The 16144-nt window shown below is 49.9% G+C and overlaps 1 protein-coding gene across 5 annotated transcripts in view; it reads left to right on the top strand.

The window, feature by feature from the left end:
- TDRD9 (tudor domain containing 9) overlaps window positions 1–16144 on the top strand; it is a 103360-nt gene that overhangs the window by 44525 nt on the left and 42691 nt on the right. For all 5 annotated transcript variants that reach the window (XR_011491718.1, XM_020911862.2, XM_070477726.1 and 2 more), the window contains 9 exons: window positions 374–431; window positions 2806–2910; window positions 8313–8410; window positions 8879–9010; window positions 9845–10010; window positions 10099–10162; window positions 10237–10300; window positions 10677–10721; window positions 14200–14253. Coding sequence is in view for 4 of the 5 variants with exons in the window: in XM_020911862.2 (XP_020767521.2) it covers window positions 374–431; window positions 2806–2910; window positions 8313–8410; window positions 8879–9010; window positions 9845–10010; window positions 10099–10162; window positions 10237–10300; window positions 10677–10721; window positions 14200–14253 (786 nt within the window). In the remaining variant the exon portion in view is untranslated. The remainder of the gene's footprint in view (window positions 1–373; window positions 432–2805; window positions 2911–8312; window positions 8411–8878; window positions 9011–9844; window positions 10011–10098; window positions 10163–10236; window positions 10301–10676; window positions 10722–14199; window positions 14254–16144) is intronic.

The raw sequence follows: 16144 nt of genomic DNA, 5'->3' as shown, positions 1-16144 counted from the left end.
TGGGGGCGCTGTGGGGAGTGCTGAGCGCTCGGTTCATGCCGGGAGCAGTTCTAAGCATTCTCTGTTTATTAACCCAAATAATAGGGTGGGTATTACTGGTATCTCCATTTGTAGACGAGAAGAACGAGGTGAGTGGTCCAGGGTCCCACACTGGTGTGGAGCAGAGCTCCCTGCCCTGACTCCTCCTCCTCACCTCACCCCCGAGACCCTTGACCAGCTGTGGGCTTTAGTGTAAAATAGAAAAATGGCTAATTTTAAAGTTTGAGTTCAGTGTTTTTGCCCTTAAATGATTTTGAGTCGCTTTATTTTCGCTTCGCCTGATGCCTCCCCATACGTGTGAGTGTGTCAGATTCCTTTCTTCTTTGTTTGGCAGATCATTCTGTCCACCAACATCGCAGAGAGTTCCGTCACGGTTCCAGACGTCAAGTACGGTGAGATCTCGTCTCCCCAGCGTGGCCGTGGCCGTCGTGGCCGTGGCGGTCGTGGCCTGTGCCCCTCGGGAGGCCCCTGCCCCTTCACTGTCTCCTCCCTGTTCTGGGGGAGAGAGTAGGAACCTGGGCGCAAGCTCCATGCTCTCCTCTGAGCACGTGCGTCCTTTAACGTGGGCAGCCTCTGGGCACGGTCACTAACACAGGAAGTGATCCGGGGCGTGCCAGGGGTCTGTGGGCAGCAGAGCTTTGGGGCTGCCCCGCCGGACTTCGTGGCTGGAGGGAGGACCCCGAGTCCTCCGTGTCGCTGAGGGCGGCTGAGAAGGACCCCACGTCAGCGCAGGGGTGAGGGCCTCAGGCTGGGCGCCCACCTGTGTGCCCTTGATGACCCTGGGAGGCTATGGGCTCATGTTCGGGGGCCGAGGGGCTTCCCTGGCGGCCCAGTGGTTCAGGTTGCGCGCCCAGCGCGGGGGGCGTGGGGCGCATCCCTGGCTGGGGAGCCAGGTCCCGCCTGCCGAGCATCACAGCCAAGAAAAAGTCTGGAGCCTGCCACGTGCCAGGCAGTGTTCACGCCGGGAGGCCTGCAGGGTGGATAGGATGCGTCTTCTGGGGGGAGAGACAATTCACAGGTAAGAAGTGTGTGTGGTTCCGGTCGAGATGGACGCACACAGGAGAATCGCTCAGAGAAAGGGGTTACAGTCAATTGCTCCCAGTGAAGTTTCGGTTGGGGCCGTGGGGGGCCCCTCTGTGAGGAGGCCACAGCTGAGGGGGCTCGACTCGGGGGGCCTGAGCGGCGGAGCCGCAGGGCGCCGGCGTGGGGCCAGGCCCGCGGGCCATCCCGGGGCTGCACACAGTGCCCAGACCACGCGCGTCTGTGCTCGTGACGCGGGGGCGGGCGGGCGCCGACCGGCGATGAGATAAGTAACCGCAGCGCAGGGTGACTGCGGGTGTCGGAGGGTGAGGCGCGGGCAGAGGGGCGGGGGCCTGTGCTTGGTCAGGACGGAGGGCAGGCCGTTAGACGAGGGGCGGGACAGACCGCCTTCCGCGTGTGGGCCGTCAGAGCTGCTGGGGAGGGTCGCAGGACAGCGGTGGGGGAGCTCCCGTTCCAGAGAGGAGTCTGGAGATTGAGCCTGACGGGGTGTCGGGTAGGTGGCGGAAGGCGAGGTGGGTGGAGGACGGGTGCAGGACGGAGGGCCCGGATGCTGCCGGCCCGTGTCTGGGAGTGGAGGTCCCCGCGGGTGATGGTGGGAGAAGTGTTCAGAGCCCGGCGGAGGGGGATGGGCTGGGGGCACTGCGCAGGAGGCTCCCCCGGAGGTGGGCGGCACTGAGGAGGGGCGAGCACATGGGGCGGGGCCAGACCCGCTTCCCGCGTGGAGCCTGCCTGCTCCGTGCTGGGCCTGGGGCATGGGGAGAGCGGCATGGGTCCTGTCCCCGGTGTTAGAGCGGAGGACCCTGACACAGACACGAGCAGCCGCCCCTGCCCTGCACACGCACACACACACATGCACACACACAGAGCTGAGACCTGACTGCGCGCTCACACATTGACACGCACATACACACAGCTGAGACCTGACTGTGCGCGCACACACACACACACACACGGACACACACACAGGGCTCAGACCTGACTGCACACACACATTCACACGCACATACACACAGCTGAGACCTGACTGCGCACACACACACACACGGACACACACACAGGGCTCAGACCTGACTGCACACACACATTCACACGCACATACACACAGCTGAGACCTGACTGCGCACACACACACACACGGACACACACACAGGGCTGAGACCTGACTGCACACACACATTCACACGCACATACACACAGCTGAGACCTGACTGCAAACATACACACACACACACACGGACACACACACAGGGCTGAGACCTGACTGCGTGCGCGCACACACACACACACACACACACACAAGGCTGAGACCTGACTGCACACACACATTCACACGCACATACACACAGCTGAGACCTGACTGCGCGCACACACACACACACACACACACACACACACACGGCTGAGACCTGACTGTCCCCGCTTCAGCTGTGCTTCTGCACGGCTGCGAGTCCCGGGAGGCTGGTGTGGCAGCCCGCACCAGCTCCCTGTGCCGCGGGGGCTCTGATAGGCAGTCCTCTTTCTGTCCGGATGCCCAGTCTGAAGGGGGAGAGCGTGACCACCGCTTCCCCGTCCCGGGCAGCCGGGCACGGCCAGTCTTCTCCGGAGGCTGCTGTGTGTGCGGCGGTTCTAAAGGCTGTGTCCCCAAAATCAGCTTATTGCTCAGCGCTCTGATTGTTGCCGTTATTTCTTGCTAGCCTGGCATTTACATTCCCTTTTTTATGACAGTTATAGATTTTTGTTTGACCAGAACTCTGGTTTGTGATGAAGACACGAATTACCAGAGTCTGCGGCTGAGCTGGGCCTCTAAGACCAGCTGTGAGCAGAGGAAAGGTAAGGTGCTTGCGTCCAGCCCAGCCCCAGGACTTGGTGACACTTTGGTGTACTTTTAAGTTTTTTGCTCTTTGTATGTTTAGTTAATCAGAGATTACCTTTATCGGATCCAGTTTTATGTGTAAAACAACAGCATCTCACACTATCAGACCCTCTGTCTACGTGCCCGACCCTCCTCTCCCCTGAAGAGCTGAGAGCGTTGGCACGTCCACCATGAGCGTGTGGTCGCCTTTCACGGTGACAGGTTATGAAAGCTGGCGCTCATGTTCTCATCTTTGAAAGTTTGCAACTTAAAGGGTTGTATGTAGAGGACTTATTGTATTTCCCCCAGTGTGTATTTTGTCTTTTACTCCTCTTAACAGGGTATTTCATAGAGAAAAAGTTACATTTTGGTGTGGTTTGGTTTATTGATATCAGTTTTTCTTTTTATGGATCATGCTTAAGATGTGATGTAAGCAAAAATAAACTCAAAATGGATTAAAGATCTAAATGTAAGACCAGAAACTGTAAAACTCCTAGAGGAGAACATAGGCAAAACACTCTCTGACATAAATCACAGCAGGATCCTCTATGACCCACATCCCAGAATATTAGAAACAAAAGCAAAAATAAACAAATGGGACCTAATGAAACTTAAAAGCTTTTGCACAACAAAGGAAACTATAAGCAAGGTGAAAAGACAGCCCTCAGATTGGGAGAAAATAATAGCAAATGAAGCAACAGACAAAGGATTAATCTCAAAAATATACAAGCAACTTCTCCAGCTCAACTCCAGAAAAATAAATGACCCAATCAAAAAATGGGCCAAAGAACTCAACAGACATTTCTCCAAGGAAGACATACAGATGGCTAAAAAACACATGAAAAGATGCTCAACATCACTCATTATCAGAGAAGTGCAAATCAAAACCACAGTGAGGTACCATTACATGCCAGTCAGGTAAATGCTGGAGAGGGTGTGGAGAAAGGGGAACCCTCTTACACTGTTGGTGGCAATGCAAACTAGTACAGCCGCTATGGAAAACAGTGTGGAGATTTCTTTAAAAACTGGAAATAGAACTGCCATATGACCCAGCAATCCCACTTCTGGGCATACACACCGAGGAAACCAAATCTGAAAGAGACACGTGCACCCCAATGTTCATCGCAGCACTGTTTATCATAGCCAGGACATGGAAGCAACCTAGATGCCCATCAGCAGACGAATGGATGAGGAAGCTGTGGTACATATACACCATGGAATATTACTCAGCCATTAAAAAGAATTCATTTGAATCAGTTCTATTGAGATGGATGAAACTGGAGCCCATTATACAGAGCGAAGTAAGCCAGAAAGATAAAGACCATTACAGTATACTAACACATATATATGGAATATAGAAAGATGGTAATGATAACCCTATATGCAAAACAGAAAAAGAGACTCAGATGTATAGAACAGACTTGTGGACTCTGGGAGAAGGCGAGGGTGGGATGTTTCAAGAGAACAGCATTGAAACATGTATATTATCTAGGGTGAAACAGATCACCAGCCCAGATTGGGTGCATGAGACAAGTGCTCGGGCCTGGTGCACTGGGAAGACCCAGAGGGATCGGGTGGAGTGGGAGGTGGGAGGGGGGACCGGGATGGGGAATACATGTAAATCCATGGCTAATTCATTTCAATGTATGACAAAAACTACTGTAATGATGTAAAGTAATTAGCCTCCAACTAAGAAAAATAAATGGAAAAAAAAAATTAAAAAAAAATAAACTAAAAAAAAAAAAAACAAATGAATTCCTTTTAATGGCTGAGTAATATTCCATGGTGTATATGTACCACAGCTTCCTTATCCATTTGTCTGCTGATGGGCATCTAGGTTGCTTCCATGTCCTGGCTATTATAAACAGTGCTGCGATGAACATTGGGGTGCACGTATCTCTTTCAGATCTGGTTTCCTCGATGTGTATGCCCAGAAGTGGGATTGCTGGGTCATATGGCAGTTCTATTTCCAGCTTTTTAAGAAATCTCCACACTGTTTTCCATAGTGGCTGTACTAATTTGCATTCCCACCTATAGTGTAAGAGGGTTCCCTTTTCTCCACACCCTCTCCAGCATTTACTGCTTGTAGACTTTTGGATAGCAGCCATCCTGACTGGCGTGTAATGGTACCTCACTGTGGTTTTGATTTGCATTTCTCTGATAATGAGTGATGTTGAGCATCTTTTCATGTGTTTTTTAGCCATCTGTATGTCTTCCTTGGAGAAATGTCTGTTGAATTCTTTGGCCCATTTTTTGATTGGGTCATTTATTTTTCTGGAGTTGAGCTGGAGGAGTTGCTTGTATATGTTTGAGATTAATCCTTTGTCTGTTGCTTCATTTGCTATTATTTTCTCCCAATCTGAGGGCTGTCTTTTCACCTTGCTTATAGTTTCCTTTGTTGTGCAAAAGCTTTTAAGTTTCATTAGGTCCCATTTGTTTATTTTTGCTTTTATTTCTAAAATTCTGGGATGTGGGTCATAGAGGATCCTGCTGTGATTTATGTCAGAGAGTTTTGCCTATGTTCTCCTCTAGGAGTTTTACAGTTTCTGGTCTTACATTTAGATCTTTAATCCATTTTGAGTTTATTTTTGTGTATGGTGTTAGAAAGTGTTCTAGTTTCATTCTTTTACAGGTGGTTGACCAGTTTTCCCAGCACCACTTGTTAAAGAGATTATCTTTTTTCCATTGTATATCCTTGCCTCCTTTGTTGAAGATAAGGTGACCATAGGTTCGTGGATTTATCTCTGGGCTTTCTATTCTGTTCCATTGATCTATATTTCTGTCTTTGTGCCAGTACCATACTGTCTTGATGACTGTGGCTTTGTAGTAGAGTCTGAAGTCAGGCAGATTGATTTCTCCAGTTCCATTCTTCTTCCTCAGGATTACTTTGGCTATTCGAGGTTTTTTGTATTTCCATACAAATTGTGAAATTATTTGTTCTAGTTCTGTGAAAAATACCGTTGGTAGTTTAATGGGGATTGCATTGAATCTATAGATCCCTTTGGGTAGTATAGCCATTTTGACAATATTGATTCTTCCAATCCATGAACACGGTATATTTCTCCATCTGTTTGTGTCCTCTTTGATTTCTTTCATCAGTGTTTTATAGTTTTCTATGTATAGGTCTTTTGTTTCTAAAAGGAATTCATTTGAATCAGTTCTAATGAGATGGATGAAACTGGAGCCCATTATACAGAGCGAAGTAAGCCAGAAAGATAAAGACCATTACAGTATACTAACACATATATATGGAATATAGAAAGATGGTAATGATAACCCTATATGCAAAACAGAAAGAGACACAGATGTATAGAACAGACTTTTGGATTCTGTGGGAGAAGGCGAGGGTGGGATGTTTCAAGAGAACAGCATCGAAACATGTATATTATCTAGGTGAAACAGATCACCAGCCCAGGTTGGATGCATGAGACAAGTGCTCGGACCTGGTGCACTGGGAAGACCCAGAGGGATCGGGCGGAGAGGGAGGTGGGAAGGGGGATCGGGATGGGGAATACATGTGACTCCATGGGTGATTCATGTCAATGTATGACAAAACCCACTACAATATTGTAAAGTAATTAGCGTCCAACTAATAAAAAAAAAAAAAAAGGTGTGATGTAAGAACAACTCACCTAGCCTAGATTGCATAGATTTTTCTGCTTGTTTTCTTCTAGAGGTTTCATAGATAGGTTTTTGCCTTTGTGTCTGTGACCCATTTAGTCAGTTTTCGTAGATGATGTGCGGTTTGTCTGTGGATGCAAAGTGTCCCCCCACCATTGTCGACATCCTATTGAGGGGTGTGTGTGCCTTTGTGAGCAGCACTGGGGTGCGCTTGTCTGGGGCTGTTTCTGGTTCTTCATCATCTTCTGTTGCCTGTTTTTCCCTCCACCAGTAACACTGTCTTGATCACTGCATAGTGAGACTTAACATGAAGCACATGGACTCCCCCCCTTCATTCTTCATTCTCAGGGTGGTTTTAGCTGTCCTGTTACACTTTGCCTTTCTGTGTAGTCTTTAGAATAGTGTTGTGTACACACACACAGACACACAGAAGCTGCCCATGGTACCGCCAGGACTTGTGTTAAACCTGAGCATCGGTTTGTGGAGATCTGAGTCTGCTTGTCCCTGAATGTTGTGTGTCTCCCTTTATTTAGGCTGTCTTTGATTTCTTCAACCAGCATGGTGTTATTTTCAGCATACAGATGCTGCAAGTGTTTTGCTGGAAAGTATTAGCCACTCCGTCGTGTCCGGCTCTTTGATCTCATGAACCGTAGCCCACCAGTCTCCTCTGTCCATGGGATTCTCCAGGCAAGAATACTGGAGTGGGTTGCCATTTCCTTCTCCAGGGGATCTTCCTGACCCAGGGGTCGAGTGTGGGTCTCTTGCATTGCAGGTGGATTCTTTACCATCTGAGCCACCAAGGAAGCCATTTTGCTAGATCTGTATCTAAGTATTCAGTTTAATTGAAGTGATTGCAATGATTGTGAGGGCGTTGTTCACTCTGGTTTTCACATGTTCATTTCTAGTGTATAGACGTGATTTATTTTCTGTGCTACGATCGAATCCTGTGACTTGCTGATTTCACTTGTTGGTTCTAAGGGTTGCATGTTTGGTTTTGTCATTACCTTGGGATTTTCCATGTGCAGTCCTGTCATCTGAAGATATGGGGGTGGGGTGGAGGTGGGGATGGGGGTGGAGGCAGAAGCCTGGACACTCCACTCAGTCTCCTGGTGGCGAGGGAGGGGGACTCCTGGGGGGGGGGCAGAAAGGGCAGGGGTCCAGGCTGCACAGGCACCTCCCTGGGCTGCCCCACTTTCTAAAAGCGAGTGTTCGTGAAGGAGCCCCCTCCCTGCCTTCCGCGCGCTCAGGTTTTATCCTGTTTTTGGATGAAGCAGTTTTCACTGCACGAGCGATACCGTCGCAAGAGAAGAGCTGCTGATCGCCGGTCTCCGCGGGCCGGGCCTGCTTCTGAGCTCTGCACCCGCGAGTCGTGAAGAGCGGACGCCTGCACGCGGGCGTGGGGACGGGGCACAACCAGCCCATCCACCGGGGGAAGCATGGCCTCTCTCGCCAGCTTGACTGTCAGTGAGAACTATGCATTTGCAGGAGAGTGTGGTGTTTATAACGTTCTGATTGCCGTTGCATTCTGCGGCCAAGGTGGTAGTCTTTGGAAACGTGCATTTGATACTGTACTGAGTACAAGTGAGCATTTAATTTCTGTGTATAAGGTCGCTCCTAACACTGACCTATTCTGAAGTTTTTACTGACCTGGTTTGGTAGAGGATAACAGAGTTTTCTTTAGTATTTAATGGTTATTCTGAAACATGTCTTTATGCTTATGCTAAAGTAATACCAGCATTCAAATGTTCCCCCTTTCAAGGCCGCGCTGGACGGGTGTCTAAAGGATACTGTTACAGACTGGTGCATAAGGATTTCTGGGACAACTCCATCCCCAGCCACGTCATCCCTGAGATGCTGGTAACGAACTTTGGTCATCTTCCTGGTTGTTTTTTATGGGCAGTTTTACCCAACAGTCTTAAGGAGTGTATTTTGAGTGTCATATAATTTTGACCCCGGAAACGTCACCTGTGACTAGGGCTGTCTTTAGTGCCAGCACTGGCTTCATCGCCTGGGCCCCAGGCCCCTGAGGGGGCTTGCGCCGTGCCAGGGTCCGGGCCCAAGGAGCGCTGTCCCCAGCTGCCGCCTGTGTGCGCCCCTCCGCTGCGCCTGTCCTCCCCTCCTCGGCGCTCTGAGCCCCTCTGCTCCTCTCCCGCGTCTCTTCAGCTCTGGTTTCTCTCTCCTCCGCCGCCCAGCCCTCTGTCTCTCTGTTTTCCTCTCTTAATTCTCTCTGCCTCCTCTGCGCTGCTTCCTCTAAAGCACTAGCCGCGTGCGTAGGTGCGTTGATGCACTGGCTTCACCGCTTCTGAACTTGCGCTCTGCCCCCAGCGCTGTCCGTTGGGAAGCACGGTGTTGAAGGCGAAGCTACTCGGCATGGGTGAGCCCAGGGCTCTGCTGGCCACGGCCCTCTCCCCACCGAGCCTGAGCGACATCGAGCGCACCGTCCTTCTGCTCAAGGAGGTAGGACCCTCTCATGCTTGTTTGTGCTGGGAAAAGCTAAGGTGGTTTGGGTGCATTTTATACATGTCACAGTGTGGATATCCTCCAGGTATTTTGATGGTTGTGAATAGTGTTTCCTTGGCTAGGCATTCATGACTAATAGTTGATTCCAGCTTTATATAGCAGTTCAGACCAGCTTTGTTAGAAGCTCCTGCTCTCTCACCACTCGTCACGGACCCCCCACCGGGCTTGCTGTTTGCCAGCGAGGCTGAGAAGGCCCGGAAGGGCCACTGGGCGTGATACAGCCCTATCCCCCAGCTCTGGCCGCAGGAGCCCTCTCCCCGCCGCCCCCAAGCCCTGCTCCTCAGCCCCTGCCAGCCTTCTCCTTCCTGGCACTGGAGGCCCTGCTCCTGCCGTGAGCTCTGGCTCTGCCCCTGTCGCAGACAGCTGGGCCAGGCGCCCCTGTCTGCCGGCTGTGCACGTCTGCCTCTGGCCCTCGGCCTTGGGGCGCCTCTCATACTGTCCTTCCTTGCTTGGGGGTCTGTAAAATACACTCTGTCAGTTGAGGACATCTTTTTCCGCACGGGGTCTGCTCCATCTGGCTGTGAATGATGCAGCAGTTGGATGTTTGATGTTGGGCCTGCCACGTTCGTTAACCTGTGAGTTACATGGAAATGATGAAATGGCGTTCTCAGTTTCAAAAAAACCTTTAGTCTCAGTCTTTAGTAAGCTGACTCAGAGGCCATTTAGAACCTTGCTCACCCACATTTGACCACTGCCTCAAATTCCCTGCCCAAGGGAAGAAGGGCGTGGGTAAAGCCGCACTTGCTGACTGCCCTGCTTCGTTTGATGAAGGTGGGAGCGCTTGCAGTCAGTGGCCAGAGAGAAGATGAAAACCCCCACGACGGTGAGCTGACCTTCCTAGGAAGAGTTCTCGCCCAGCTTCCTGTCAGTCAGCAGCTCGGCAAGCTCATAGTGCTTGGACACGTGTTTGGGTGTCTAGATGAGTGTCTTATCATCGGTGAGTGTGCGGCGGCCAGGCGGTGACGGAGGGTGTAAGCAAGGCCCTTCTGAGAATCTCACATTGTCCTTGTTTATTCTCTTGATAGCGGCATCTCTTTCCTTGAAGAATTTTTTTGCGATGCCTTTTAGGCAGCATCTTGATGGATATAGGTATTTAACATTCATACTTTTAAGTCTCTGTGTTTTAATGGGATCAAATGACACCCTTTGCTGTCTGTTTATAGGAACAAAGTGAATTTCGCTGGCAACAGTAGGAGTGACTGTATTGCACTTGTTGAAGCCTTCAGAGTAAGTTTTCGCTGTGCCAGCTCCGAAAGCAGCTGCCACAGATGTCAGTACTCTTGCATGCAATGCACCTGTCTCTGTCAGAAGTGTTTTTAGTGTTACTGACCCCTGATAGGAAAAACTGTTGGGAGAAGTATGTCAGGATGGGAGTCTAAGTCTATGAAGTTGATTGAAAAAAACCTCCCAACTAAAAATCCTAATTCACCCATGTAAAAGAATAATTTTAGTATATAGTAGAACTGTATGTTAACTTTGCTCTGTATTTTCCAAGTCTCCTGAAAATGTGTTATCATCCTTTGATAATTTTAAAAAAGAAAGAATAAATCTGTAAGTTGTCTGTGGTCGGGGAAGAATTTTGAGCCCGATGGTTTCTTTGCAGGCGTGGCAGACCTGCAGGCAGAGAGGGGAGCTGCGGCACCCGAAGGTCAGTGGCTGTTCCCTGAGTTTCTCTGCTGAGACTGCCGGCGCCCCGGGAGCTGCCCGGGCCCCCCTCGCTCAGCCTCATCGCCGTGTGTGAACCGGCAATGCCCGGCCTGAGCGGAGCGGCCAGCTCCTGGAGGCGGCAGGGCCTGCGTGCAGCCACACTGCCTGCTGCCCGCTTTCGAGAGTGGTGACCCTTGCTTGTCGGGAGCCCCGGCAGCTGCTGGGACCACAGGCCTGAGGGCCGGGCCTGGGCTGCTGCTCGGAGCGGCGGGGCTCGAGGCTTTCTGTCTGCTGCTGCAGCCCTGTGTCCCAGAGTGGGCTTGGAAAAAACCAACTTGTTCGCCTTTGTTTTTTGGGGGTGGGAGTGGTCAGGTTTTGTTCTTCTAAACTGAGTGTGTTTGAAAGGTTGCTGGTAGGTCTGTGTGTGTAAATTTGCTGTGCTCAGATGCATTCTTAGAGCAACTGCCTGAGTTACTCATGAAAGCCACTATGTAGACAGTCAGCCCAAGAAGAATAAATGCAAAAAGGCAAAATGGTTGTCTGAGGATATCTTAGAAAATAGATGAGAGAAGAGGAGAAGCGAAAGGCAAAGACAAAATGAAAGATAAATCCATCTGAATGCAGAGTTCCAAAGAATAGCAAGGAGAGACAAGAAAGCTTTGTTAAGTGATCAATGCAAAGAAATAAGAGGAAAACTTTAGAATGGGAAAGACTAGAGATCTCTTCAAGAAAATCAGAGATACCAAGGGAACGTTTCATGCAAAGATGGTCTCAATAAAGGACAGAAACAGTAAGGACCTGACAGAAGCAAAAGAGATTAAGAAGAAGTGGCAAGAATACACAGAAGAACTGTACAAAAAAGATCTTAATGACCCAGATAACCGCAGTGCTGTGATCACTCACCTAGAGTCAGACATCCTGGAATGCAAAGTCAAGTGGGCCTTAGGAAGTATCTCTATGAACAAAGCTAGTGGAGGTGATGGAATTCCAGCTGAGCTGTTTCAAATCCTAAAAGATGATGCTGTGAACGTGTTGCACTCAATATGCCAGCAGATTTGGAAGACTCAGCCGTGGCCACAGGACTGGAAAAGGTCAGGTTTCACTTCGATCCCAAAGAAAGGCAGTGCTAAGGAATGCTCAAACTCCTGCACAATTGCATTCATCTCACACGCTAGCAAGTACTGCTCAAAATTCTCCAAGCTGGGTTTTGACAGCACGTGAGCTGAGAACTTCCAGAGGTACAAGCTGTATTAGACAAGGCAGAGGAGCCAGAGATCAGACCGCCGGTGTCCACGGGATCAGACAGAGGAGCCAGAGATCAGACCGCCGGTGTCCACGGGATCAGACAGAGGAGCCAGAGATCAGACCGCCGGTGTCCACGGGATCAGACAGAGGAGCCAGAGATCAGATCGCCATTGTCCACGGGTTCAGACAGAGGAGCCAGAGATCAGACCGCCAGTGTCCACGGGATCAGACAGAGGAGCCAGAGATCAGACCGCCAGTGTCCACGGGATCAGACAGAGGAGCCAGAGATCAGATCGCCAGTGTCCACGGGATCAGACAGAGGAGCCAGAGATCAGACCGCCAGTGTCCACGGGATCAGACAGAGGAGCCAGAGATCAGACCGCCAGTGTCCACGGGATCAGACAGAGGAGCCAGAGATCAGACCGCCAGTGTCCACGGGATCAGACAGAGGAGCCAGAGATCAGACCGCCAGTGTCCACGGGATCAGACAGAGGAGCCAGAGATCAGACCGCCAGTGTCCACGGGATCAGACAGAGGAGCCAGAGATCAGATCGCCAGTGTCCACGGGATCAGACAGAGGAGCCAGAGATCAGACCGCCAGTGTCCACGGGATCAGACAGAGGAGCCAGAGATCAGACCGCCAGTGTCCACGGGATCAGACAGAGGAGCCAGAGATCAGACCGCCAGTGTCCACGGGATCAGACAGAGGAGCCAGAGATCAGACCGCCAGTGTCCACGGGATCAGACAGAGGAGCCAGAGATCAGACCGCCAGTGTCCACGGGATCAGACAGAGGAGCCAGAGATCAGACCGCCAGTGTCCACTGGATCAGACAGAGGAGCCAGAGATCAGACTGCCAATGTCCACGGGATCAGACAGAGGAGCCAGAGATCAGACCACCAGTGTCCACGGGATCAGAGCGAGCAAGGGAATTCCAGAAAGACATCTGCTTCACTGACTACACTAATGCCTTTGACAGTGTGGATCACAACAAACTGGAAAATTTCAGACAGAGCAAGAGAATTCCAGAAAGACATCTGCTTCACCGACTACACTAATGCCTTTGACAGTGTGGATCACAACAAACTGGAAAATTCTTAAAGAGATAAGAATACCAGACCACCTTACTTGCCTCCTGAGAAATTTGTATGCGGGTCAAGAAGCAACAGTTAGAACCGGACATGGAAGAACAGATTGGTTCCAAATTGGGGAAGGAGTACATCAAGGCTATATATTGTCACCCTGCTTATTTAACTTACATGCAGAGTGCATCATGCGAAATGCCAGGCTGGATGAAGTACAAGCTAGAATCAAGATTGCCGGGAGAAATATCAGTAACCTCAGATATGCAGATAACACCACCCTTATAGCAGAAAGTAAAGAAGAACTAAAGAACCTCTTGATGAAGATGAAAGAGGAGAGTGAAAAAGCTGGCTTAAAGCTCAAGATTCAAAAAATGAAGATCATGGCATCCAGTCCCATCACTTCATGGTGAATAGATGGGGAAACAAAGGACACAGTGACAGACTATATCTTCTTGGGCTCCAAAATCACTGCAGATGGTGACTACAGCCATGAAATTAAAAGTTGCTTGCTCCTTGGAAGAAAAGCTATGACCAACCTAGATAGCATATTAAAAAGCAGAGATATTACCAAGAAAGGTTTGTATCGTCAAAGCTGTGATTTTTCCAGTGGTCGTGTATGGATGTTAGAGTTGGGCCACAAAGAAAGCTGAGCACTAAAGCATTGATGTTTTTGAACTGTGGTGCTGGAGAAGACTCTTGAGAGTCCCTTGGACTGCAAGGAGATCCAACCAGTCAATCCTGAAGGAAATCAGTCCTGAATATTCATTGGAAGGACTGATGCTGAAGATGAAACTCCAATACTTTGGCCACCTGATGCGAAGAGCTGACTCATTGGAAAATACCCTGATGCTGGGAAAGATTGAAGGCAGGAGGAGAAGGGGATGACAGAGGATGAGATGGCTGGATGGCATCACTGCCTCGAAGGACATGAGTTTGAGCAAGCTCCAGGAGTTGGTGATGGACAGGGAGGCCTGGCGTGCTGCCATCCACGGGGTCGCAGAGTCAGATACGACTGAGCGTCTGAACTGAGAGTCAGCCTGTGCTTCCCGTTGGCTTGTCCTCCTCCTGGTGAGATACGTGTGTTACAGTGGGTGTGTCAGTCCTCGTTTGTTACATTAATATTGAATGTTGTGCTTTTGTGTATTTAAAGGATGAACTTGAGTGGGGACGGTTAAATTACATTCAGATCAAGAGAATCAGAGAGGTAAGTGTGTATTCTGTGCACGCAGGTAGAGGTGCCGTTTATCGAGTGCCAGCAGTGCCCAGGCGCTGCGCTCTGCTTAGTTGCTCAGTCGTGTGGGGCTCTTTGCGACCCCCATGGGCAGCAGTGAGCCTTCCAGGAAGTGCATCCTGTGTCCAGCCTTAGTAGAATCTGTGTGTTGCAATCACAGTTAGTTACAGCTAAAGGACACAGGTGAAGATCAGCAAAGGCGCAAGGCGGGTGGGGAGGAGCCAGGAGAGACGAGGTCCCCGCCCGCGGTTGACCTCTCACAGCAAGGCCTCCTGGGCAGCACGGGTGCTGACAGCCTGCAGGAGCCTCTGCAGACCAGGGAGGCTCGCAGAGCCTTGGCGTGCAAGCTTGTGTTGAGGGTTGGTTGCATGGTCAGGGGGTGCTCCTCTGGTTGACCTTACTTGCCTTAGTTTTCAGCACCCCCGAAGGTCACACTGATACCATGTGGCCCAGGCCCCTTGCCCCCCGCCCCCACGATGTCACGTTGCTCCATGAACTGCTTGTTGCATCCAAGGCCTCAGCTGAACAAAGACGCTCGAACGAGGCAGGTTATGCCAGGGACCCGGAAGTGAGCTGCCCAGAGCCAGACCTTCCTTCGGAACGTCTAGGGCGTGGCCAGCTGGGCCTGCTGACTTCCGTCCTTTACTACATGGGTTTGCAAGATGCTGTGTCTGTTTTATTGTGTTATCAGAGAACTTACTCCTGGTTTGATTTGACAGTTTTACTGTGCAGGTATTTTGGAGGGGAGGAAAGGTAAAAGATTTCAATGGATTGACTTTGGCTTTTTTCCATTAATTTAGTTTTTCTCTGGTTTACTTTTTTAGTGTTACTGAGATGAGAATTTAACTTATCACTTTCAGTCTTTCTAAGTCATGTCTGACTCTTTTGAGACCCCATGGACTGTAGCCTGCCAGGCTCCTCTGCCCATGGGATGTCCCAGGCAAGAATATTGGAGTGGCATGCACTTTCAGTCTTTCTAATTAACAGTGGTTAAAGCTGTGAGTTTTCTCATGAGTGGTTTGGGTCCAGTAGTCTCTGACATCCATGTGGGGATGCACGTTCCCTCCCAGCTATAGGGAGCTCACTGCTATCCCTATCTGAGGCTTATTTCTCTGTTGGTTTCCTGCTTGATTCAGGGTCTTTTAGAAGAGTGTTAGAGTATCTAGGCAGAAAGAAGTATTGTTAGGTATCTTGTGTCATTGTTAATATTTTGATTTTTATTGCATTTTGGGCAGAAAAAGTGAGTTGCATAATTTTAAATCGGTTTTTAATTAGACAAGCTGTATTTCCTGCAGCCTTCTGGGTGATTTCAGTAGTGAGTGTGAAAGGGCCAGGCTGGGCCCTTCCTGCTGTGTCCCCAGGCTCTCCTCCTCTTCTCATAGGTCAGGACTTCTAAGAGTTTCCGTCCTTACCATTCTTTTTCGTAGTTTTTTTTCCAGCTATGGTTACAACTGTGCTCGTATAGTTTTTTTCCTTATTGTCACTTACTGAGATAATTTTGTGGTAAGTTAATTTACGATGCGCTCATAGGTGTTTGGATTTGTGTATTCTTGTATACATTTGAAGTGTGGTGAAATCATTTTATGTGAAACGATTCTATTGAAACTAAAGAGGTTTTTTGGTTCAGGGTGACTGTGTAGCCATTGTTTTTAATCACAAAGCAGTACATGTTCATGGCAAGAGGTTTTGGAAGTGTTTCAAGGACTTCAAGCAAGGGCTGTGGTCAGGGTGTCCTGCTCCCCTGCCGTGGTAGGTGGCGGCGTGTGCGTCTGCAGTGGTCTCCTGTGTGTGTGTACGCTGGGATTGTGACGCACTTCGTTTGTCACACTGTTGTGTGTCCTTCCCACCCCCGTTAATCAGTCTT

The sequence above is a fragment of the Odocoileus virginianus genome, chromosome 16 (assembly GCF_023699985.2).
Source record: "Odocoileus virginianus isolate 20LAN1187 ecotype Illinois chromosome 16, Ovbor_1.2, whole genome shotgun sequence".
Classification (NCBI taxonomy): Eukaryota; Metazoa; Chordata; class Mammalia; order Artiodactyla; family Cervidae; genus Odocoileus; species Odocoileus virginianus.
Note: the sequence above shows the minus strand (reverse complement) of the source record. Positions and strands in the feature narration are given on the sequence as shown.